This window comes from Pan troglodytes, chromosome 23 (assembly GCF_028858775.2).
Source record: "Pan troglodytes isolate AG18354 chromosome 23, NHGRI_mPanTro3-v2.0_pri, whole genome shotgun sequence".
NCBI lineage: Eukaryota > Metazoa > Chordata > Mammalia > Primates > Hominidae > Pan > Pan troglodytes.
Window position 1 is genome coordinate 38,868,801 of NC_086016.1, and position 22,676 is coordinate 38,891,476.

Here is a 22,676-nt window from a genome sequence, read left to right on the forward strand (position 1 = left end):
AAGAAATGTCCATGTGTCTAGGCACTTTTATACAGTTTTCTATTAATTCCTACTACAACTCCATTAGGCAAGACTGTTTTACAGATTGGTGAAGAAGAAAGGTTCAAAAAGGACATGTTATCTTGCCTGAGTTCACCTATTATAAATGTACTTGTGTTTATACTCATTTGGCACCAACTGCAACCTAAACATCTAAGCGCATTCTCTCACAGCCACAATGCCACCACTATACACATTATATGGTCTTTTATAGACACAACACAAATGCACTTACACTTGCCTATGCGAGCTGTATGTGTTTATACACAAATATGTGTTTCCAACTATACGCATATACTACACACACGGTTTACACAATCACCTACAAATTCTGTATCATGCTTGCTTGCTAAAATTGTTTTGCCATTTCCTGTCCTTCCTGACCAACTGTAGGCCAATGTCCTCCTCTTCCCTCAGTTATGGCTGTGTGCTTGCACCTGTTGGTACTACAGACACCTGCACTAATAACCCTGTTATTTCTGTGTTTCGTTTCATCCTCTAGCCTGGGAGCCCCGAGACACCAGCAACTCATCAGACTTATTGTTTGTATTATTTCTAGTTCTTTGGGTGTGAATTCTTCATGATGTGGAGGCTCTGAGCTGTCTTTCACAGCTCACGATTTGTAGTTTTGGTCTGTGAGTTGACAGAGTAGGCCCTGCAGAGTCACTGACTCCAAGCTGTTTTTATATAATGCCTCAGCTTAGGATTTCTGCACCACGTGGGTAGCTTATATCGGGGCCTTACACCAGTGCAGAGGGCAGGCTTGAGGCTGATCTGGTACACACGTCCCTTGTTCCACCCAGGGACTGCGAGAGGACCTCAGCTCCTGCCGTGACTCCAGGCTGATGGCTGAGAAACCCTGTTCCCATAATCAGTTCTGACACCCACTTTACACTGAGAGCTCAGATTTGACTTTCTGCTAACAGCAGGACCTGTGGCCTGTACCTAGTCCCAGATTTGGCATTAAAATCTCAGCCCAACAATGCATATCCAATCTTGGTTTTCCCATGGGCTGTTGGCCATGTTCCTCTCTCCCTGGTATAGATTCCTGACCCCTCTCTTTGATCCTACCTGAAAATTATGCTTTCTTGTTTTTTTTTAGCTGGGACTTGTATGTTTAAAGTAGTTTAAAACAACTTTCTGCTCTGCATGTATGAATACGAGTGTGTGAGCGTGTGTAGCTGGCAGGGAGTTACTGGGTGTGGCTGTGCCAATGACTCCTGTGGACCTCTTCTCAGAGAAGTCCCTTCAGAATCAAATACCCATACCTGTTAGGAGCTGCAGTCACTGACTAGCAGCGTTTCATTTATTCACTGAATATTGGTTGAGCACTTGCAATGTGCCAGGCACGCTGCTAGCCAAGGAGGCAGTCATTAAACATACAGATAAACAAACAAATGTGAGATGACAATAGTTATGAGTGCTCTGCAGTAGACGTGCAGGGACCTGTGAGAGAATGTAGTAGGGAGGGCCTTAATTTAGGGTGTGCGGTCAGGGAAGGCCTCGCTAAAGATGTAACTTCTAAGCTGAGATGCAAAGGAGGCAGTGAAGAGCTTTTTCCAGCAGAGGGAACACCATGCGCATAGGCCTTGGGGCAGACATCTTAGAACATTCTAGAAATGGAAAGGAGGCCAGTGAGAAAAAGGGAGCTCAGGAGCAGAGGCTGGGGAAGGCTGCAGGGCCTCAGGGGCATTGGAGGCAGGCAGGGCAAGGACTCTGGACTTTATCCTGAGCACAGGGTGATGGGGCAGGAGAGTTGAAGCAGGGAGGGTGAAACTCACTCTGATTGGCAGCCCTGTGAAAGAGGATTGGCTGGGCATGGAGATCTAAGGATGAGGAAAGGATATCCCAGAGTGCCAGGGCGCGCAAACCAAACTTCACACTCTAGGAAGACAGAGGCCAGAGGAACCAGGAGGGCTTCCTGGAGGAGGTGGCATTTACTCTGGGCCTAAGGGATCACAGGAAAATGGAGGCCAGCATTCTAGGCCTGGGGAAGAGTTTGGGCAAAGGCTTGGCAGTAAGAGAATAAAGGTGGGGCTTGATGGGACAGAGGATAAGTGACTCCTCAAGGTCACAAGACACCCTGATGGCTGGGACCCCATCTCTGATGGAGCAAGGCTTCTGATACCCAACTGAGGCTTGGCGCCAAGGACTGACATCAAGGAAGTGGATTCCTGCAAACCTGGCACCCGAGGGTCCACTTCCTCAATTTCTGTGCAGCTGGGAGGTGAGGTAAGAGGAAGTGTGGGCCACAGGCTAGGCCCAGAGAGCCTGGAGGAGGAGCCTCTGCCAGAGTGGAGAGAAGCAGGCCTGAGCCTCCCCAAAGGCAGCTCCTGGGGACTCCCAGGACCACAGGCTGAGACAAGACTCAGGGTGGCTGGAGGAAGTGAGAGGTGAACTCAGCCTGGGACTGGCTGGGCGAGACTCTCCACCTGCTCCCTGGGACCATCGCCCACCATGGCTGTGGCCCAGCAGCTGCGGGCCGAGAGGTGAGTGCCGGGGTGTGGCCACCCCCGGGCCTTCTCACTGCTCCTCATAGGCCTTAGGGACAAAGGCCAGTCCTTCTGCAGTCCCTGATCAACATGAGAGGCTGGGGTTGAGTCAGAACCCAAATACTCAGAAATGCAACCTCTCAGAACTGCTTTAAGGAAACTTTGAGCTGTGGCTGACCACCCTCAGACACAAATGAGAACACTGAGGCTCGAAGAGTGGGAGTGACTTGCCCACGGTCACACAACGAGTGACCGGCAGTGTCTGGAGAGGAATGCAGGTGTTCTGGGTCCCAGGCTGGGGCCCTTTGCTTCACATGGTGATCAGCAATGACTTTCCATCTTCTGTGCAAACAGAATTCACAGGATCTGGCTTGTTCTTCCTCTAATCAGGGCTTGCCTCAAATGTCACCTCCTCCAAGAAGACTTCCTGACAGCCCCTACCTCATTGCTGTCTGACCCTTTGACCTATTTCCCTTTTCTGCCTGGTTCTTATATTACAGGAATAATATTATATGCTCATTTATTATTTTTTCTTGAACGTTGGCTCCCCCATGAGAAGCAAGCTCCACGAGGTTGTGTCCGTTTTGATCGCTGCTGTATCACTAGAAGGTAGCTCATCCCTATTGAGCACCAGGACCAAGGGCTCAATAAATGTTGCTGAATGAATGAATAAATGAATGAATGAATGGGTGGATCTTTGAGATGGAAAAGGTCTTAGATTCTTCTAGTCCAACCTTGCCATTGTACAGATTGGAAATCTGAGGCCCAGGGAGGATAAGAGACTTACTCAGGGTCACAGAGAGTGACTGGCAAGGTTGGGGCTTGGAGCACAGCCTCACCAGCATCTAGCCTAGTCGCTTGGGAAGCATTTTCAGAATTTTTCCTCAGTAGCCAGGTCTGAGCTCTAAGCTGCGGGGGCCCTGAGGACACAAAGCCTGGCCCCTGCACCCCCTGGATTGGAACAGCAGGTGACCTCTGTTACCTATGTGGAGGCCACTCAGGGGGTCACCAGAGACAGGCCAGGCTGGTGTGTGCCTACGCAGGGAACAGAAGGCCCATGTTGGGGCCTGGGGCTGGAAGTAGAACCTGAAGCGTGGGTGGGGGCAAGGGCAGCAGAAGCAAATGCTTACAGGGGAGTCCACATGGCCTTCCTGAGCCTCAGAGCGGGGTGCAGGAGCTGGGTAAGGCTGGCCGACCTGAATTCCTTCCTCCCCACACATGCTCCTGGGGGACCCAGCCGCACGCAAACTCGAACCTTCCGGAAGCAGCAGCTGTTTGAGGCTTGGGCACTTCCTGCTTTCTGGGGTACAGGGTTCAGGGGATGACACAGAGAGCTGACCAGCAGGACTGTGCGCTCCCTCCCCCACTCCCTGTCCCCTTTCAGCTGCCTTAGCCCTCAGAGGGGGAGGGACTGCTTTTCATGAGGCCTTGAGCCAGGTACTAGGGGCATGGGGGCTCCCTGTACCTCGAAGGTCTTATCTGAAAGCGAGCCTGGATTGTTCTGCTTAAGGTCAAAGCAGAGAGTACAAGGAGAGGGCGCAGGTTCGCGCAGCGGGGACTTTCTAGAACCCCAAGGCGAGACATCCAAACATGGGGAGGGCTGCCTCAGGGGTGGCAAGTTCGGTTCCAACAGACATGTTTTGAGCACCTACTATGTGCCAGGTGCCAGAAAACCTGCCCTGGCTGCCCTCCAAGGGTTCTTCCAACCTTGGCCTCCCCCAGGGCAGGCTCCAAAACCTCCCCCAGGCCAGGCTCCAAAGTCTGTGAACTGTGCGAGTGTGTCTTGAGCCAGAACATCCCGGCCCAGCAGGGCCTGGGTGAGGTCCCCAAGGGAGCGGATATTCCAGGGGACTTCCGGTTGGGTTTGCTGCTCTTCTTGCCCGCCAGGCAGCCAGGCCATTCTCATGCTGCCCATCAAAAAACTCTATAATTGCAGACGACGGTAGTGGCCGTGTATTGAGCAGTACTGAGCACCTACTGTATGCCGGGCTCTGTTCTGGGCACTGGGATGTAGGGTGAGCAGAGTCCTTGCCCTCATGGGGATTTTAGGGCTGTGTTTGTTACAGATGGGACTGCATGACCACCCGGAGACATAAGTACTTCTCCTGTCCCCATTTTACAGAGGAGGGAAGGAGCGGAGCACAGCTAGGAATCTTCCCAAGGGAGCTTGATCTTCTTGTCCCCAGTGCTGCGCCTATGCCTCGAGCATCTGCCAGTGTCTGTCCTGCTTGACTCCTTCCTCAGCCCCCACCACCCCAGGGAAAACTCGAGGTCCCTCTGCGAGGCATCAAGGCGCCTCGTGAGCGGGCCCTGCCTGTCTCTCCGACTGGTCTCTCATCACGTTCCACCTCCCGCTCTGTGCTCCAGCCATGCTCAGCAACCTGCAGTTCCCTGAACTGAGCAGCTGTGGCCTTTGCACTTGCCGCTCCCCCTGCCTGAAATGCCTTTCCTGCCGTCCTGCAACCAACTCCTCTTTATTCTTCCCGGCTGATCACTGGTGCTGCTGCTTCTGGGAAGCCCTCAGCCCGAGGATGCCCTCTGACGGCGCATGAGCCTCCATAGTACAAGCTCCTGCTCCCATTCTCTCCTGTCTGCTGCATGATTGATTCTTTGAGGGAATATAATAATGGCCAGGCTCCTGTTCTAGTTCAAAATGCCACGTGCTTTTCCTTCCCAGCACTATGCCCATTTGAATTATGTCATTATTTGTTTAGTGTCCAGTGTCCCCTTCCCTTCTCCTTGGAGCTGTGAGATCTGAGAAGCCCATATGTCTTAATGGGCTTAGAACAGTGTCTGGCCCACAGGCAGTGCCACATACACGTTCGCTAAAATTATAATTATTTTAGACGGAGACACAGGCTGAGAAGGGCTGGGAATTTTTTAAGTTCACACAGCAAGTTGCCGGGAGGCTCAGAGTGCAGGGCAGTATGGCAGTGTTTGGTGACAAATTTCTGGAGCCAGACTGCTACTGCTTGGGCTCAAATCCCAGCTTCCCGACTTACTCGGGCTAATCTTACTGTGCCTCAGTCTCCCGATCTGTACAAAGGTGACACTGTCTTAGAAGAGCACCTGGCACCCTCAGGAAACAGGCAGCTGCCATTCTTATTACCCAACCTGCCTGCCGCCCTGCTCAGGGCCGTTTCTACCCTTTAGGTTCCTTCCTGTGTGCCCCCCACCCCCACCTTCCCACCTGATCGTACTGCAGAGGAAATTACCCAGGACAAGCACAGCCTCAGGGGAGAAAGTGGGGGAGGAAGCTTCTCCCAAGGGTATCACCACAGGGGCATGTGTGGAAAGTGAGTGGGGCTGGGAGGGGGGATTTCCACTACCTGCCCACTGCTATCCTGAGTCACCTCCACGTGGCAGCCCCCTGAATTCTGATGCAGCCTCAGATTCTAGGTCATGTGGGTCCAGCGTGGACTGGGACTACTGTGTGTAGACTCCGGAGGTCCCAGCCAGCTCTGGGGCCTTGGACTTGGCAGCCCCTGCAATCCCCCAACCACCGCCGCCCCCCCACCCCCGCCACTGTTTCCCCTGTTTCCCAATTGCCGCACCAGAAGAATCATAGTTGCTTCTTGTTTCCTTGTCTGTCTCCAAGTGGCTGGACTCAGTGACCACTCAGAGACTCCTGGCTGTGCCTTCTGCTGCTCCTTGGAAGTCTGTTTCTTCTTCCCCTATCTGTCCCTCTCAGACCCCTCCTCTGTTCCCTGATAGGTCTTCACTGAGTCAAGAGCGGGGGTCTTAGCCACAAGCCACAGGCAGAAGGTTATTCCTACCTCACCACTTTTAGTCGAGACCCCCATGCTGAGATCCTGAGCTATACAGCAGGCCTCTCAAATTAGCATGCCCCAAACTGAGTCCATCAACTCTGCCCCCCATCCCCATCCTGGCCAGAAGTGTGGGTGTCACTCTTGACAGTGCCTTTTCTTTCACCTCCGCATCCAAACAGTGCCCAACCTCTCCTGATCGTGACTTAGGAACAACAAGAAATTGGTAATGTGTCTGTTGGAAATGCATTAGGCTACAGGGAATGGAGGAACTGACCATGACTTAAACAAACAGGGGATTATTTGGTCACCTAACAAGAAGTCCACTTTGGGAGGCCGAGGTAGGTGGATCACTTGAGGTCAGGAGTTTGAGACCAGCCTGGCCAACATGGCGCAACCCTGTCTCTACTAAAAATACAAAAATCATCTGGGTGTGGTGGCTTGTGCCTGTAATCCGAGCTACGTGGGAGGCTGAGGCAGGAGAATCACTTGAACTTGGGAGGCGGAGGTTGCAGTGAGCTGAACTCGCACCACTGCACTCCAGTCTGGGGGACACAGCAAGACTCTGTCTCAAAAAAAATAAAAAATAAAAAAGTCCAGAGGTAAGCCATAGTTGGTTCTGTAGGCCAGTGACATCAGGACTAGCACCCCAGAGATTCCTTTGGCCTTTCTCGTGTCTTGCGTCATGGAGACAACATAGCTGCTGTAGGTCTGGATGTCACACTTGCTTCAAGACTGCTTTCAAAGGGGGAGACCATGCTGAGCTTGTCCATCCCTTGGGATCAGGAAAGCAAGCACTCTGGGGAGGCTCCTGCACCAGGCTTCCTCTTAGGTCTCTTTGGCCAGAACTGGTCATATGGTTGCTCCTAGCTGCAAGGGAGGCTGGAAAACAGGAGCTGGATGGATGTTTGGCTCAGACCCATCATGATCTGTCACCTTGGGGCTAGGCACGTGGCCACTCTGAACAAAACCAGTGCTTGGTTAGCCAGGAAGAAGCAGAGGATACAGTAAATGGTCACAGTGTCCACCAAGGTTGGTGGCCCTTGCGTCTATCTCCTCCTGTCCCTGCTGTCTGGCTCACATGCACACAATCTCTTAATCAGACCACTTCAGGACCTCCCAGTGGTGCTCTCTCCCCTAAGTCTCCACCCATTCTTTCCTCCCCACACGCCTGCCTGAGCTGGCCCCTAAAGCCAAAATTGTATTTATGTTTTACTTACTTTCTTTTTTTTTTTTTTTTGAGATGGAGTCTGGCTCTGTCCCCCAGGCTAGAGTGCAGTGGCATGATCTTGGCTCACTGCAACCTCCGCCTCCTGGGTTCAAGCGATTCTCCTGCCTTAGCCTCCCAAGTAGCTGGGATGATGGGTGTCATTTTTTTGTATTGCCTGCCTCAGCCTCCCAAAGTTCTGGGATTACAGGCATGAACCACCATTTTACTTTCTTCCAAAGTATGTTTTACTTTCTTCTGAAGCCCTGCATGTCTCCCCATTGCCTACATAAGTTCCCTACTTGGCCCTTGGGACCCTCAGACTGGCCTCACCTGCCCACTCAGTCTCAGATCACACTGGCCCCAGCCACACAGATCCGGGCCCACTCCGCAGGTCATGCTGCTCCTACTGCCTGGAAGACCCTCCCCAATTTCTACCTGGCAGATGCCTATTCTACCCTCTAGACCTGCTCACATGTCATCTCCTTTTTGAGGATTTCCCCAACCTGGGCACAATTAGTCAGTCTCTCTATGGGGGTCCCATAGCACTCCATCCAGGGCACATGTTGACTTTGTTTACATCTGTGACCCAGGGCCTAGGACAGGGCCTGGTATGGAGATGTTTGATGCCTTATTCCCAGGTGAATCTGTGCAATTGACAGCAATGTGTTAGACTATAATTTGGCTATTGCTATATGGCCACCAGCTTCCCATTCCTGCACTCAGTATGGCGGCCAGCTTCCCATTCCTGCACTCAGTATGACGGCCAGCTTCCCATTCCTGCACTCAGTATGGCCACCAGCTTCCCATTCCTGCACTCAGTATGGCCGCCAGCTTCCCATTCCTGCACTCAAGGCCTGGGCTGTGTCTTGTTATCTCCGTATTCCCAGGGTCAGTGGCTGGACCTGGCCTGGGAAGGGGTGCTGAGAGACGAATGTTGGATTCACAACATTAGTTTGCTTTGCACTCTACCTTATACCCGGTGGGCCCACAAAACACATCAGGGTGATAAGCAGGATTTCTTTTCCTCTCCTTCGCACAGTGACTTTGAACAGCTTCCGGATGATGTTGCCATCTCGGCCAACATTGCTGACATCGAGGAGAAGAGAGGCTTCACCAGCCACTTTGTAAGACAGACTCCTAGTCCTTCACCCAACAACCTCTGAACTTCCACCCAGCTGACCTCTGAACCTTGCCCTCTGACCTCTGAACCTCCAATTCTCTGATCTCTTAACTTCTATCTCAGTGGTTCTCAACAGGACCGATTTTGCCCATTTGACATTACCCTGGGAGATTCTGATTATTGCATCTTGGGGCAGGTCTACTTCACATCTAGTGGGTAGAATCCAGGGTGCTGCTAAACACCCCACTGTGCACAGGACAGCCCTGTCCCCGGTAAAGAACTATCCGGCCCCAGCATAATACTAAGGTTGAGAAATCCTGATCGCGTCCTTTGACCTCAGAACCTCCACCTGGAGAGTCGGGGGTGAGGGACTTTAGTGTTGCCCCTACAACACCCCTGTCATATTCAGACACAGATGGAGGGGCATCCTGCGCCCACAGCACAGCCAGGGGCAGGTTCACTCTGCACCATGACCTCCAAGGCATGGCTCCTCATTTCTTGGGCCTGAGTGTGTGTTTGGCCTATTTCCAAGGGCTCTTGCCTCTAACACTAGGTCTCACTTCCTCTCTTTTTCCAGTTTTTTTTTTCTTTTCTTTTCTTTTTTTTCCGCAAAGTTCGTCTGCTTCTGGGGCACCAGCCTTTTGACTTGACAGGGGTCTCCTTCTCCAGAGACCCTTCTGCATCCTTATCCTCATCATCTTCCTCCTCCTCCTCCCCTTTTCCCTTCCACCTCTTTTTGGCTTGTGCTCCTGGCCCCTGAGCCCTCCCCACAACCTCTGTCCTCCTTAGGTTTTCGTCATCGAGGTGAAGACAAAAGGAGGATCCAAGTACCTCATCTACCGCCGCTACCGCCAGTTCCATGCTTTGCAGAGCAAGCTGGAGGAGCGCTTCGGGCCAGACAGCAAGAGCAGTGCCCTGGCCTGTACCCTGCCCACACTCCCAGGTAGGCGGCCACTCCCGTCCTGCTGCTGCAGAGCTGCTGACTCTCCTTCCTTCCAGGGCCCCTGACACTGTTCTGTGATTTGATCTCAACCCCAGTGAAAACTGTTCATGTAGTTTATAGCCCCCACTCCCGGCAGTTACAGGCTGCCAAGCCCTCCCCGCATGGCTCCCCCTGCCTCACGCCATGGCTTCCACCCCAAGCACTCTAGCCTCACAGCCCCGGAGCTCTGATGACCATCGTGGCCACTCGCTCCTGCTGTCCACTACCAGGAGGCCACAGTCTGGAGCACTTCAGCACCTGGCCTCCCTTCCTCAGAGACAGGAATCCCCCAGTCTGGTCCCTAAACACACTGACTCACCTCCCTGCCCACCCTCAGCTTCCTCCCACGAGACCAGCCCTCTGACTTCATGGTCTTGGCTTCCAGCATCCCTGTGGCTCTCCTTCTTCCCCTGTCCCGCCAGGAAGCTGGGTGGCCTCAAGCCTCTGCTTGCAAACAGTCTCCCTGCCCCCTGGCCTCCTGGTCCTTCCTCCCCAGCTGGATCCTAACACGCACCTTGGACAGCGCCAAGCCCTTAGCTGCTCAGCACCTGCCCCGCAGGAGGAAACCCCATCACGAATGGGTTACACGGGGGTGGTCTCAGCGGCGCCCTTCATGCCCTGCAGGCTAGAGACAGGGACAATTGTCTCCCTTCCCCAAGCCTCAGGGACCCTTCCCCAAGCTCCAACCCCATCTCCAGTTTGTTTTTTCTGTCTCTGTTTCTGTCTCTCTCTGTCTCAGCATATGACCCCGCTCCTTCTCATCCAGCCCCACCAAGGAACTTGAAGCTCCCCCTAGGAGTCTTGCCTACTCTAAGCCAGCCTCCCCTCTCAGGCTCCATCATTTTCCCTCCTCTCTCTTTTGGGGCTCTCCCCTGACAATCTACCCCTCCTTTTCCTTGTATATTCATCTTCCTCTTGATACACCAACTCCCTCTGCTAAGCGTCTCCACAGCCTCAACCCTCTTCTGTCTTTAAACAATCCTGAGCCATGAAACAGCATTCTTACAAGCCTCCCTGAGCCTCTGTGCCCCCAGGGCCCCCAAAGTTCTCTTTCTTCTTCCTTTGGCATCAAATCCACGCACTGTCTCACCTTGGCATGGCCATCCTCTCCTTAACTCCTCAGCTTGGTTTAGCTCTGACTACTCCACTGAAATTCCTCTCGTTGAGGTGGGCCATGACCCATCAATTCTGGCTTCCATGGCCAGTGCCAAGCCTCATCTTCACACCCCCACTCCTTCCTCTGTTAAGCTTTCTCCAACCTCCTGAGGCACCAGTGTCTCCCAATCCTCTTCCTACCTTACTAGAGACTCCTTCAGCTTCTCTGTTACAGAATCAACCTTCTCTGCTGCTCCTTGGAAGGTGGGGATCCTCTGAGCAGACATCCTCTCTCCCCTGCCTTGTCTTCTCATTCCAAACACTCACCCTGGCAAACTCACCCATGTCTGGGACTTAATTGTCACGTTTTTGCTCCTAACTCCCAAGGTCTAGCTCTAGCCCAGACCCTCCTACCGCCGCCGCCATCACCTCTGTCCATCTCCTGGACACCAGGAGCCAGGCAGGTTTCAGACTTGCTTCCTCGTGGGGGTTCTCTTGGTGAATGGTTCCACCACTGCGCCCACATGAAGGCACCTGGAGGGGACATTTGTCTCTTGGTAGCCCATCATATTTCCTTTTCCTCCAGAACATCTGCCTTGAGCTTGAGGAATTGTTCATTCATCCACTTAACAAATGCTCATTCATCTGGGCATGATTCTAGACCCATGGTTCTTAACTTTGGTGGTATGTGGACGTGCCTTGAGAGATGGAAAGAATCCTGGTTCCTGAGTCCTGCCCCTGGAGATTCTGATTTAATTGCTCTGGGGCAAGTGCTACACAGTGAGATATTTACAAGCTCCTTGGGTAGCTTGAATGTGCAGCCAGTGTTGCCACTGTCCTGGGTGATTCGGGTACAGCTGTGAGCCAAGCAGGTGAAAATCCTGCTCTCTTAGAACTAAGAGTCGTGTGTGTGTGTGTGTGTGTGTGTGTGTGTGTGTGTGTGCTTGGATGAACAGGCAGTAAATAAAAAAGTAAGACAAGAAAAATATCAGCTGGTGATAGCACAACTCAGAGGATGAAAGTTGGATGGTGCCAGAGTGGCCACTTCAGTGCTGTGAAAAGATAACAGGGAAGAATGCTGAGCCATCGGGAAGGGGCTCTGGCCAGGGTTCCTGGCCTTTAGGGGCAGCCCTGAGCCCCGGGGCCATGTTGGGCCAGGCTCCTAGGACAGCTCTTTGTCTCTTCTCAGCCAAAGTCTACGTGGGTGTGAAACAGGAGATCGCCGAGATGCGGATACCTGCCCTCAATGCCTACATGAAGGTACCAGTGGGCCTTGCCACCTTGGCACGTGGAAGGGCATGCAGTATTGGTGGGGGAGCCCACGTACCATCCCTGGGTATGGCTTTGGGAACTGGGGCTGGCTCTCTGGCTCTGATGGCCCCATCTTCAATCCCTAAAGGCCTGGTCTAGGGAGTAAAACAGGATGCGTCCTTAGGGTTCCAGGGATAGGAGCAGGAGCAATGGAGAAGATAAAAGAGCCACACTAGGAATTGACAAGTCTTCATTTAATGCTCCAAGCCCCACAGGTGAATGTCTATGCCAGGCGTTAAAATACGAAGGTGAATTCCATCCAGTGTCTGCCCCCAAGGTACCCACTGTCCCATGGGAATGCCAACAGGTGGATCATAAGATCACACGGAGACATATGTGCGCCTCCATCATGGGGGTGTGGCCAAGCAGGCCGCAGGTTGCTCATATAGCATCTTTGTGCAAACTAGAGTAGGCCTCCTCTGGGACAACTCACTCCCTTACCTGAACATGGGCTGGATTTTAGCTACACTCATGGGTCTTGGCTGGGGGCCCTTGTGTATTCTCCGACTTGCAAACTCTGCATCTCTATGAGATGGGAGCGTAGAGGAAGGAGCATCTTAAAGGCAGAGGCCTAGGTGGTCAGGAAAGGACTTCCACCAGCCAGAGCCATCCAGGAGAGGGGCAGTGTTCCTCATGAGGTGGCAGTGAGTGCACCGTCGCTAGAGGCCTGATAGTGACCTCAGGAAGCTGGCAAGCGAAGCCCTTCCCCTAGCCCAGCGGCATCCTCACAGCTGAAGAGCGCTGGGCTAGGATCCTTTAGTCTTGACTCTGACACTGACTGGCTGGGTGATTTGGGGTGAGTTGCCCATCCTCTCTAGGCCTTGGTTTTCACACTTGTGAAATGGGGCAGTGCCCTCTAGTATCACAGGAGTGAAGTTGGGATCTGTCGAGAACAGGATGAGAAAGTGCTTTGCAAACTGTGAACCTGCTTCCAGAATGTGAGAGATCTTGACTCTTGACGGAGGGAAGGAGCAGATGGAGGGCAGAGGAGGTGGGAGGAAGGAGGAGAGAGCAGGTAGCTGCAGGAATCCTGGGCTCTGAGCAGGGAAGAGGGAGGGAGGGGAGCTGGGTGGGCTCCAGCTGCTCCTTCAGGGTGGCTGAGGCTCCACCCTTCTCCCCCTGGGCTAGAATAGGGGAGTGGGCTGTGAAGGGAGGGAGGGAGGGAAGGAGGAAGAGAAGGCAAGAGGCGAGGCTGGGGAACTGGGGCTTCTCATTCCACACCTGGTCTTAGCAACCAGCAGCCCAGAGGATCCATCTCTGCCTCTTTGTGTCCAGTTGGGTTCCTGGAAGCCAGAGATCATTCAGGGCAGGAATCTCTGCCATGGCCACCTTATCCTGTGCTTGCATACCCTCAGAGATGGGGAGCTCACTACCACTCCGCCCTGACCCAGGCTGCCTGTCCCATTGTTGGGCAGCTATGAGAAAAGCCCAACTCTCTGTAAGTCCTACCCACTGGTCTCACCCCGCCCTCATGAAGAATGTGAATCACATGATAATGACAACTACCTGGAACTGCGTGAAGAGCTTTGACTGGCAAACAGGAGACTCTTGATACACGTTTATGGATAAATGAATAATCTTATTTAATCCCCTCAATAACTTGTGAGTTAAGTGTGACAGAGCAGTTAGGTAGGTGGGATGAGATTTGAACTCACATCTCTGTGACTCCAGGGTTTGAGCTCTTACCCACTGTGCCTTGTTGTAATCAAAATCACAGTAACAATGATGATATCTAACTTTGATGGGCACCTGGTATATGCCTGGTGTTGTTCTAAGGATTCTGCATGTATTTACTCATTTAATTCTCACACAATCCCACGAGGGAGAGGCTATTATTGTCCCCATTTTATTAATGACCATCTGGAGCCAGGTTTGCCCAAAGCCACCCAGCTGGTGACAGGCAGAGCTGGGATTTGATCCCAGGAGCCCCTGGCTCCTTAAACACCTCCCAGGCTGTCCCCATATGACAGCCTTTTCCGGGCTCTGCATCCCCAGTTCCTCTCGGACAAAGTTCCCCGACCCCACCTCATCCTGCTGCCCCCATGGGATCCTCTGCAGGGCTCTGGGTGCCTCTGGAGCCTCAGCACCCAAAGCCAACCCTCAGTGTCCCCAGACCTGTGCACTTGGAGTTTGGTGAGATGACCCCGCCAGGCTCTGGGTGCTCGCGTCCTCACAGCTTCAAGGTCTTTGCATCGTGGTGGGTGTAACCAGCTTGGATGAAACAAGGACACTAGGGCTCAAGTCCGGGCCCTGTCATTTAGCTCGGCTCCTCTGGGCCAGGTACTTTCCCTCTCCAAGCAACAGTTTCCTCAACTATGATATGAGATAAAGTCTCAGGAAGCATTTTGTAGGCTATAATGCCACCAACTGTTGTTAATTTGGGTTATTTTGGGAGCCCCCCACCCCCGCCAACTGTTGTCTCACCTTAAGCTTTGGGTAGCCTTTAGTGGCAGATGGCTCTGGGTGCCCCAGCTCTGTCCCTTGCTAGGCTTTGTGGCCTTGAGCATATCCCTTCACCTCTCTGATCCTAACTCAAGGGATGTCATGAGATGGAGCAAGGGCACGCATGTGATACCCACCTGGTAAAGTCACCGCCGGGTCATGTTAGTTGTCATCACCATTACTGCTGTTTCTGGAGAACTTTAAGTCTTTTCCAAATGGACTCTTCTCAAGCCCCTGGTCCCTCTCCTGACCTTGGACCCAGGAGCAGAGCTTGTGAAGTGTTACCTTCCGCATGCTGAGTTTTCTTACTTTTTTGAACAACGCGTTTCTGTTATCAGGCATCATGCATTAGTAAAGAGAGGAGGGCTGATGTCAGGGCTTGGGGACGGGACATCTAGGCTGGGGTGTCCAGATCTTTCTGCTGACTACCCCACCGGTTCTGCTGTCTCACCCACACAGAGCCTGCTCAGCCTGCCGGTCTGGGTGCTGATGGATGAGGACGTCCGGATCTTCTTTTACCAGTCGCCCTATGACTCAGAGCAGGTGCCCCAGGCACTCCGCCGGCTCCGCCCGCGCACCCGGAAAGTGTAAGTGACCAGCCCCTGGGCTTCCACATGGCCAGAGTCCTGGGTCCCTGCTGAAAAAGCATCTCTTTTCCCTGAAAGGAGAGAAGGAAAATACAGATCAGCCATATCCCTGGACACTCCAGGATGATTTGATTTATTAGATGGGTTTAGAAAGTCATGTTCAGGCTTGGAGGGACAGAGGGTGTGTGCCTTTCAATGTGATAATAAGGATTGGAAGACGAGGACTGGGATATTGACTCCAGAGAGTTTGGTGCCACAGCAACTACTGGGGATAGCCCAGAAGCTCTGGGTGCCTGGAAAGAATTGGGGGCAGAGAGGAGGGAAGAGCTGCCCCATCCACAAACATTCTCTGAGCATCTCTGGGAATGCCTTCTCCCTGGTGTATTGGAGCTCCGTGGGGCCAGCTATGGCTCTAGTTGTATCATGCTGGCCTCCAGAGCACACTGTTCCTCCCTTATTCCAAAAAGCCCATCCCTCCCACCAAAAATTCAAGCCACTCGTAGACTGCTGGGCTTCCAAAGCCCAGGTTGCTGCTACTAAGAATTCTGGGAAAAGCAGGACGGAGCTCCTGAGCTCCCCACCAGCTCCTCCCTCCGCTTCCTCCCACCAATGTCTCCAAGGGTCCTCTCCATGCCTGGCATCTCCCCTGTGCACACAGGCAGGTGTGTCTTAATTCCAGCTGTGCCATGTGGCAGCCGTGGGCCCCAGAGCAAGGCATTTCACCTCTCCAACCTTCAATTTCCCTCAGCTGAAAAATTAGAAACAGCACATTTACATCAGAGCTTGGTTGTAGGGAGCAGAGGAACAAACACATCTGAACACTTTGGCAAGTGAAAGGCACCGAATGAGCGTGTATCCCCTTCCCCACCTGCTTTCTGAGCCTGGCTTCCTGGTCCATAAAGAAGGGAGAACAATCCCACCTCCAAAGAGGTTGTGAGGATTTGGGGACAAGTGTGCCCGCCCAGAGGAGCAATTGCAGCCACATTTCAGCATCTTCTGTCTCCTCTGCCTTCCCTGCTCCTTGCAAGGGGCTCCTCTGGACACAGAAGCAGGAAGCTGGGCCCTGAGAGAATCACAGGGCTAACAAGCCCCTCTTCTCTCTCCACAGCAAGAGCATGTCCCCACAAGGCAACAGCGTTGACCGCATGGCAGCTCCGAGAGCAGAGGTACCCCCCGCCCCTGCACTGGCCAGGCTCTCACACTGTGGGCATCTGCCTTGGCCCACCTGCCAGCCACTGGGCCTCTCCTGCTGGGTGCTGCTGTGTGCCTGGGACAGTGCTGGGCACCAGGAGGAAGGAAGGGGTTACAGCCTCAGCCTCTGCCACTGGGGGTCCCCCGAGCCCAGCTAAGGGGAGGGAATGTGACCAGCGTGCGGAGCCAGAGGAGAATGCTTCCATCCCTACACTCATCCGGCCAGTTTACCTGGGCCTCCTCTGAGTCAGCCCTGCCTTAGGCATGGAAGCTGCAGAGATGACTCAGACAAGGCCCAGCCCGCGATGAAGCCTGGGGACCAGGGTGGGTGCTCAGCCCAGAGAGTTCGAACCCTTCCCTGTGTGCTCACCCCCACCAGGTTTGGAAGGAGCACCCATCCTGGAGTCAGGGAGACCTGGGTTCAATTCCCAGCTCCTCCACTAAAAAATGGGGTGGCCTCAGAGAAGTCGCTTATTCTCCCCAAGCCTCAGTTTCTACATCTGTAAAATGGGAGACTAAAGTATGTAAGGCACTTCTATAGGAACTCAGTGAGTGTTCTCTCCTTCCCTCCTTACTGCACGCTTCTCCTCAGGCTCTATTTGACTTCACTGGAAACAGCAAACTGGAGCTGAATTTCAAAGCTGGAGATGTGATCTTCCTCCTCAGTCGGATCAACAAAGACTGGCTGGAGGTGAGTTCAGAAGTGAGGATGGAGGTGAGATTGGAGGTGAGGTTGGAGGGAAATTAAAAGTGAAGATAGAGGTGAGGGTGGAAGTGCGATTGGAGGTGAGGATGAAGATGAGGGTGGAGGTGAGATTGGAGGTGAGGATGGAGGTAAGAGTGGAGGTGAGGATGGAGGTGAGATTGGAGGTGAGGATGAAGGTGAGATTGGAGGTGAGGGTGGAGGTAAGAGTGGAGATGAGATTGGAGGTGAGGATGGAGGTGAGATTGGAGGTAAGGTTGGAGGTGAGATTGGAGGTAAGGTTGGAGGTGAGATTGGAGATGAGATTGGAGGTGAGGATGGAGGTGAGGGTGGAGATGAGGGTGAAGGTGAGGATGGAGGTTGAGGGTGGAGATGAGGGTGAAGGTGAGGATGGAGGTAAGGGTGGAGGTGAGGATGGAGGTGAGACTGGCAGTAAGGTTGGAGGTGAGGATGGAGGTGAGATTGGAGGTGAGGGTGGAGGTGAGACTGGAGGTGAGGATGGAGGTGAGATTGGAGGTGAGATTGGAGGTGAGGGTGGAGGTAAGGGTGGAGGCGAGACTGGAGGTGAGGATGGAGGTGAGATTGGAGGTGAGGATGGAGGTGAGATTGGAGGTAAGGTTGGAGGTGAGGATGGAGGTGAGATTAGAGGTGAAGATAGAAATGAGAATGGAAGTGGGATTGGAGGTGAGTTTAGAGGTAAAGATGGAGGTGAGGATAGAGGTGAGGAAGGTGAGTTTGCAGGTAAGGATGGAGGTAAGATTAGAGGTGAGGATGGGGGTGAGTTTGGAGTTGAGGATGAAGGTGAGGTTGGAAGTGAGGTTAGAGATGAGGTTGGAGATGAGGTTGGGAATAAGGATGGAGGTGAGGTTGGAGGTGAGGATAGAGGTGAGAATGCAGGTAAGGTTAGGCTGAGATTAGAGGTGAGGCTGGAGGTGAGGTTGCTTCAGGCATTGTATGCTTCAGAGACTGAGGATGGTCTCAGAAGGCCTCAGGGAAGAGATGCTATCTGAGGATAGTCCTGGAGATCCAGGCAGGTTGGGGAGCCTGCGGGAACAAAGCCTTTGGGGAGGCAGGTGTTCGGTGGCAGCAGAACATTCTTGGAGCTCATGCTTTGGTTCTGACCCTGAAAAATGGGTTGCTTAGGGCAAGTAAGTTAACCTACTGAGTTTAGTTTCTTGGTCTGTAATGGGTGTCTCAGCAGGGGCACTATTGACATTGGGGCCAGATGGTCCCTTGTGGGGTTGTCCTGAGCATTGCAGGGTGTTCAGCAATATCCCTGGCCTCTCCACTAGATGCCAGCAGCACTGCTAAATTGCACCAATCACATGGCTCTCCAGATATTTGCCCCTGAGGGGTGAAATCGCAACCACTTGTGTAATATGGGACAACAGTACATACCCTGCCCGCAGCAGTAAAAGCTGCTGATGAAGAGTGTGAACTCAGAGTCAGCCTGTTTGGGCCATTTCCTAGCTCTGTTTTTCACTAGCTTTGTGGACCTTTGGAAACTTGCTCAAACTTGCGGTTTCCTTTTCTGTAAATGTTTCTTCATCGGCTTCCTGGAAAGGGTAAAGGAGGTGGTAGATGGCCAGGGCTCGCCCCAGAGCCTGGATGTGCGGCGCCTGGCCAGGTACTAGGGTCATTAGGAGACTTAAATGAAACTTCAAAGCCAGGGACTTTCCCAGTCACTGCTTTGTCCCTGTGTGGCCCACAGAAGGGCTGTGTTCTGACTCAGTGAGTGGAGGTGGGAAGTGGCTGTGTTGGGCCTTGGCCTGGGACCAGCCTTTTGTATTAGGTCCTGTCTTCAGACTTAGTGCTCCTGTGGGGAGTGTTGAAGGAGGTTCTGGGACAGGCCCAGAGGCAGGGTCAGCCCCCAGGGGTCCCAGGACCTTTAAGAGTTGGGTTGGGTCCCTAGCGTCCAGGCCCTGGAGAGGAGCTAGTAGTGGCCACTGGTTTAGCCAGTTTAGCAGTTTCCATTTTACCCTAATCATAGATCTCCATCTCAGGAACTCAGGGCTCTTACACAGGCCTGGGGAGTATCTCTGGGCCACTTTCCAGAAATAGAAAACATGTATTGCCTTCCTGTTTTCCGGAAAGTCCTACTTATCAGTATGCTGGCTAACTTCTGGCCTCAGGTTGAAGGTGGGGGCAGAGGGGCAGGGAGGGGACCACTTTGAGCCTTGGTTAATATGTTTGTAAAATGGCACGTAAATAATCCATGTTCCATAGGGTCGTTGTGAAGATGAACAGAACACGTGCCCAAAGCCCAGGCCGTGGCCGGGTCTGGGTCTGATTTCTGGCTACTTGGTCTAGAGTAGACGCACAGTTGTATCTGATGAATGAATGAGTGAGTGAGCGGGATCAGCAGCAGGCCCTTCCTCACCCCTCATCCTCTTCCTCCCCTGTTCTATTTTCCTCTGTAACACCTGCCGCCATCTGACTCACTGGATAGGTCATTGTTCACAGCGCGCACAGCCTGTCATTCCCCATCATACTGGAAACTCTGTGGGGGCAAGGACTTCTTTTTTATTATTATTATTATTTTTTCTTTGAGACAGAGTTTCACTCTGGTTGCCCAGGCTGGAGTGCAATGGCGTGATCTCGGCTCACTGCAACCTCCACCTGCCAGGTTCAAGTGATTCTCCTGCTTCAGCCTCCCGAGTAGCTGGGATTACAGGCCCGCACCAACATGCTTGGCTAATTTTTATACGTTTAGTAGAGACAGGGTTTCACCAAGTTGGCCAGGCTGGTCTCGAACTACTGATCTCAAGTGATTCACCAGCTTCGGCCTCCCAAAGTGCTAGGATTACAGGTGTGAGCTACTGCGCCCGGCCCAAGGACTTTTATCTATTTTGAGAGCCCAGAGCCTGTCACGTGGCTGGTTCTCAAGAAGCCTTTGTTGAATGAATAAGTGAATGAGTGAGATAAAAGCAGCTTTCTATATAAATCCAGATTCTGGCATATTGTAAAACCCCAATATAAGCCTTCTTAGAAGTGAGCAGCTCAGCGAACTTCCTCGCTTTCCCTCCTCCCTCTACAGAAGGAGACCCGGACCTCATCTGCCTTTCCCCATCATTAGAACGGGGCTGAGGGCTCTGAGGCGTGGCTCTGCTGCCTCTCCTCTCACCAGCATGGCGTCCCTTCTCTTCCTCTGCAGGGCACTGTCCGGGGGGCCACGGGCATCTTCCCTCTCTCCTTCGTGAAGATCCTCAAAGACTTCCCTGAGGACGACGACCCCACCAACTGGCTGCGTTGCTACTACTACGAAGACACCATCAGCACCATCAAGTCTGTGGCCTGGGAGGGAGGGGCCTGTCCAGCCTTCCTGCCATCCCTACGACCACCAGCCCTCACATCACCTTCTCATGGGTCCCTCTCCCACTCCAAAGCCCCCAGTGGCTCCCAGATGAGCCACAATGCTGTAACAAGCCATCAACGTCCAGGGTGGTCTGACCAGCCTCATTCCCCTTTCCCCCACCCCACACCCCACTTCCAGCCTGATGCCTCCTTACTCCAGCCTGTCACCCCCTTAGGGACATCGCGGTGGAGGAAGATCTTAGCAGCACTCCCCTATTGAAAGACCTGCTGGAGCTCACAAGGTGAGGGGCTGGGAATGGGGCTGGGGAGTTAGATACTCTGGAGAAGAGAGCGCAGGGAGAAATGTTAAGCACTAGTATTAAGGTGCTGGGGTTTTGCATGTACTTTGTCTTCTCGTTTTATCCGCAGCCCAGCCCTGCAGGTTAGGCAGCATCTCCCCGCTTTAGAGATGAGCGGGGAAGCTGCAGAGAGGTTAGGGGAACTGGCTGAGCTCACACAGGTTGTGGGTTTAGATCCGGATCTGCAGCTGGAGCTAAAGTCTCTCTGGCTAAAAGCCTTGGACTTGAACCATCCACTCTCAGGGACTCACTACCCCCCCAGGTCCAGGACATTGCTGGACAGTTATTTTACAGAATGGTAACCGCATTGCTACATTTCTGACTCTAAAAGTTGTACCAACTCATTATATATTAAAAAAGAAATGTCAGTAACCATGTCAGAAAGATATAAAGAAGTGAAATCACCTCATATTTTTACTCCCCTCGTTATGTGACGTACACTCAGATTTCTTCAGTACTTACACACACAAAAGTTACTTTGGCTGCAAAAAACCTTTCAGTGGCTACATCATTAACATGGCCATGCGCTTTTGCTGGCCTCTTAGGATTTCTTCTACTTTTTTACTACTCTAAACAACATTGTACAGACCATCTTAGTTAACCTATTTGATGACTTATCTGATCATTTCCTTTTAATGATTTTCAAGAAGTGGATTTGGGGATTAAAGCGTTTGCAAGTCTCATAGGCTTCTGGCCCACATTGTCAAATTACTGGTAGAAAGCTCAGATCAATTTCTACGTACACCAGCCAAGTAGAAGGATGTGCATCTTCCCGCACCCAGGCCAGACAGTTCCTGTCCTTACAAGGTTCTCCTCAATAGCCTCACACAGGTGTCTCTCTGAGGCTTTATACAGCCCTACTCTGTGCCCAGTCAAACCCACTCTTCTTCACAACTCTTAAGCCTTTAGCACATTTATACACGAGACATTTCAGGCTGTGCCACTAATTTCCGTGAAAGTCTCTTCTCCTTCTCCTTTTTTTTTTTTTTTTTTTGAGATGGAGTCTCACTCTGTTGCCCAGGCTGGAATGCAGTGGTGCAATCTCAGCTCACTCCAACCTCTGCCTACTGTGTTCAAGTGATTCTCCTGCCTCAGCCTCCTGAGTGGCTGGGATCACAGGTGCATGCTACCACGCCCAGCTAATTTTTGTATTTTTAGTAGAGACAGGGTTTCACCATGTTGGCCAGGCTGGTCTCGAACTCCTAACCTCAGGTAATCTGCCTGCCTCGGCCTCCCAAAATGCTGGAATTATAGGCGTGAGCCACTGCACCCAGCCTCTTCTCCCTTTTAGGCCTCGATATCCCTATCTGTACAATGGGAGGTTGGATTACTTGGATGACACGGGCTTGTATCAGGCTCTGACTTTTTCTCACTCCTGGCTTCAGGACATAAAACTCTTTTCACCCCCTCTCCCTACCCCTACCCCTACCCTACGCTTAGGCCCTTTGATTATCCCTGACTTTTCCCATGCAGGCGGGAGTTCCAGAGGGAGGACATAGCTCTGAATTACCGGGACGCCGAGGGGGATCTGGTTCGGCTGCTGTCGGATGAGGACGTAGCGCTCATGGTGCGGCAGGCTCGCGGCCTCCCCTCCCAGAAGCGCCTCTTCCCCTGGAAGCTGCACATCACGCAGAAGGACAACTACAGGGTCTACAACACGATGCCATGAGCTGGCGGTGTCCCTGGAGCAGTGACGGGACACCAGCAAGAACCTGAAGCAGAGGAGATTGGGACCAGGAAAACCTGGGAGGATGGGCAGACTTCCTGTCTTTGAGGCTAATGGACCCATGGGGCTTGTAATCTGTCTCTTTCTACTATTTACATCTGATTTAAATAAACCATTCCATCTGAAAGGGGCAGGCTGTGGGAAAGAGTGTCTTTCATGGGGAGTAAAATACCATTTAATGAGCATCCACAGGGCGCCATTTATATCTGGCAGGGGCCCTGGCTCTGAGACCCCTGTCCTGCCACCCCATTTCCTTGCTCTGTCCCTGTGTTGGGGGGAAACCCGAGGGTCCCCAAGCCATACCCTTTCTCCCTCCCACTGCTCCCCTTTTCCTGGGATTGGCCACCTGCCCCACAGA

At 52.7% G+C, this 22,676-nt stretch overlaps 1 protein-coding gene across 2 annotated transcripts; it reads left to right on the top strand.

Annotated features, from left to right (window-relative positions):
* The first annotated feature begins 2,268 nt into the window (after positions 1-2,268).
* Positions 2,269-22,449, top strand: NCF4 (neutrophil cytosolic factor 4). 2 transcript variants are annotated; one of them, XM_016939100.3, is made up of 10 exons: positions 2,269-2,528; positions 8,548-8,632; positions 9,418-9,571; positions 11,895-11,965; positions 14,918-15,045; positions 16,154-16,211; positions 16,829-16,927; positions 20,094-20,224; positions 20,470-20,535; positions 22,066-22,449. In XM_016939100.3, exons 1-10 carry the CDS (start codon positions 2,497-2,499, stop codon positions 22,259-22,261), a joined length of 1,020 nt encoding a protein of 339 aa, XP_016794589.1. In that variant the 5' UTR covers positions 2,269-2,496; the 3' UTR covers positions 22,262-22,449. The 2 variants fall into 2 exon arrangements, with proteins under 2 accessions (XP_016794589.1, XP_016794588.1); XM_016939099.4 differs by having other exon boundaries at positions 2,274-2,528; positions 20,094-20,535.
* The last annotated feature ends 227 nt before the right edge of the window (positions 22,450-22,676 follow it).

Excerpts from the sequence above, each read along its gene's own strand:
- NCF4 (XM_016939099.4), top strand. The coding sequence starts at position 2,497 with ATGGCTGTGGCCCAGCAGCTGCGGGCCGAGAG. Across the intron at positions 2,529-8,547 it reads CAGCAGCTGCGGGCCGAGAG|TGACTTTGAACAGCTTCCGG; the intron begins GTGAGTGCCGGG and ends TCCTTCGCACAG. Across the intron at positions 9,572-11,894 it reads TACCCTGCCCACACTCCCAG|CCAAAGTCTACGTGGGTGTG; the intron begins GTAGGCGGCCAC and ends GTCTCTTCTCAG.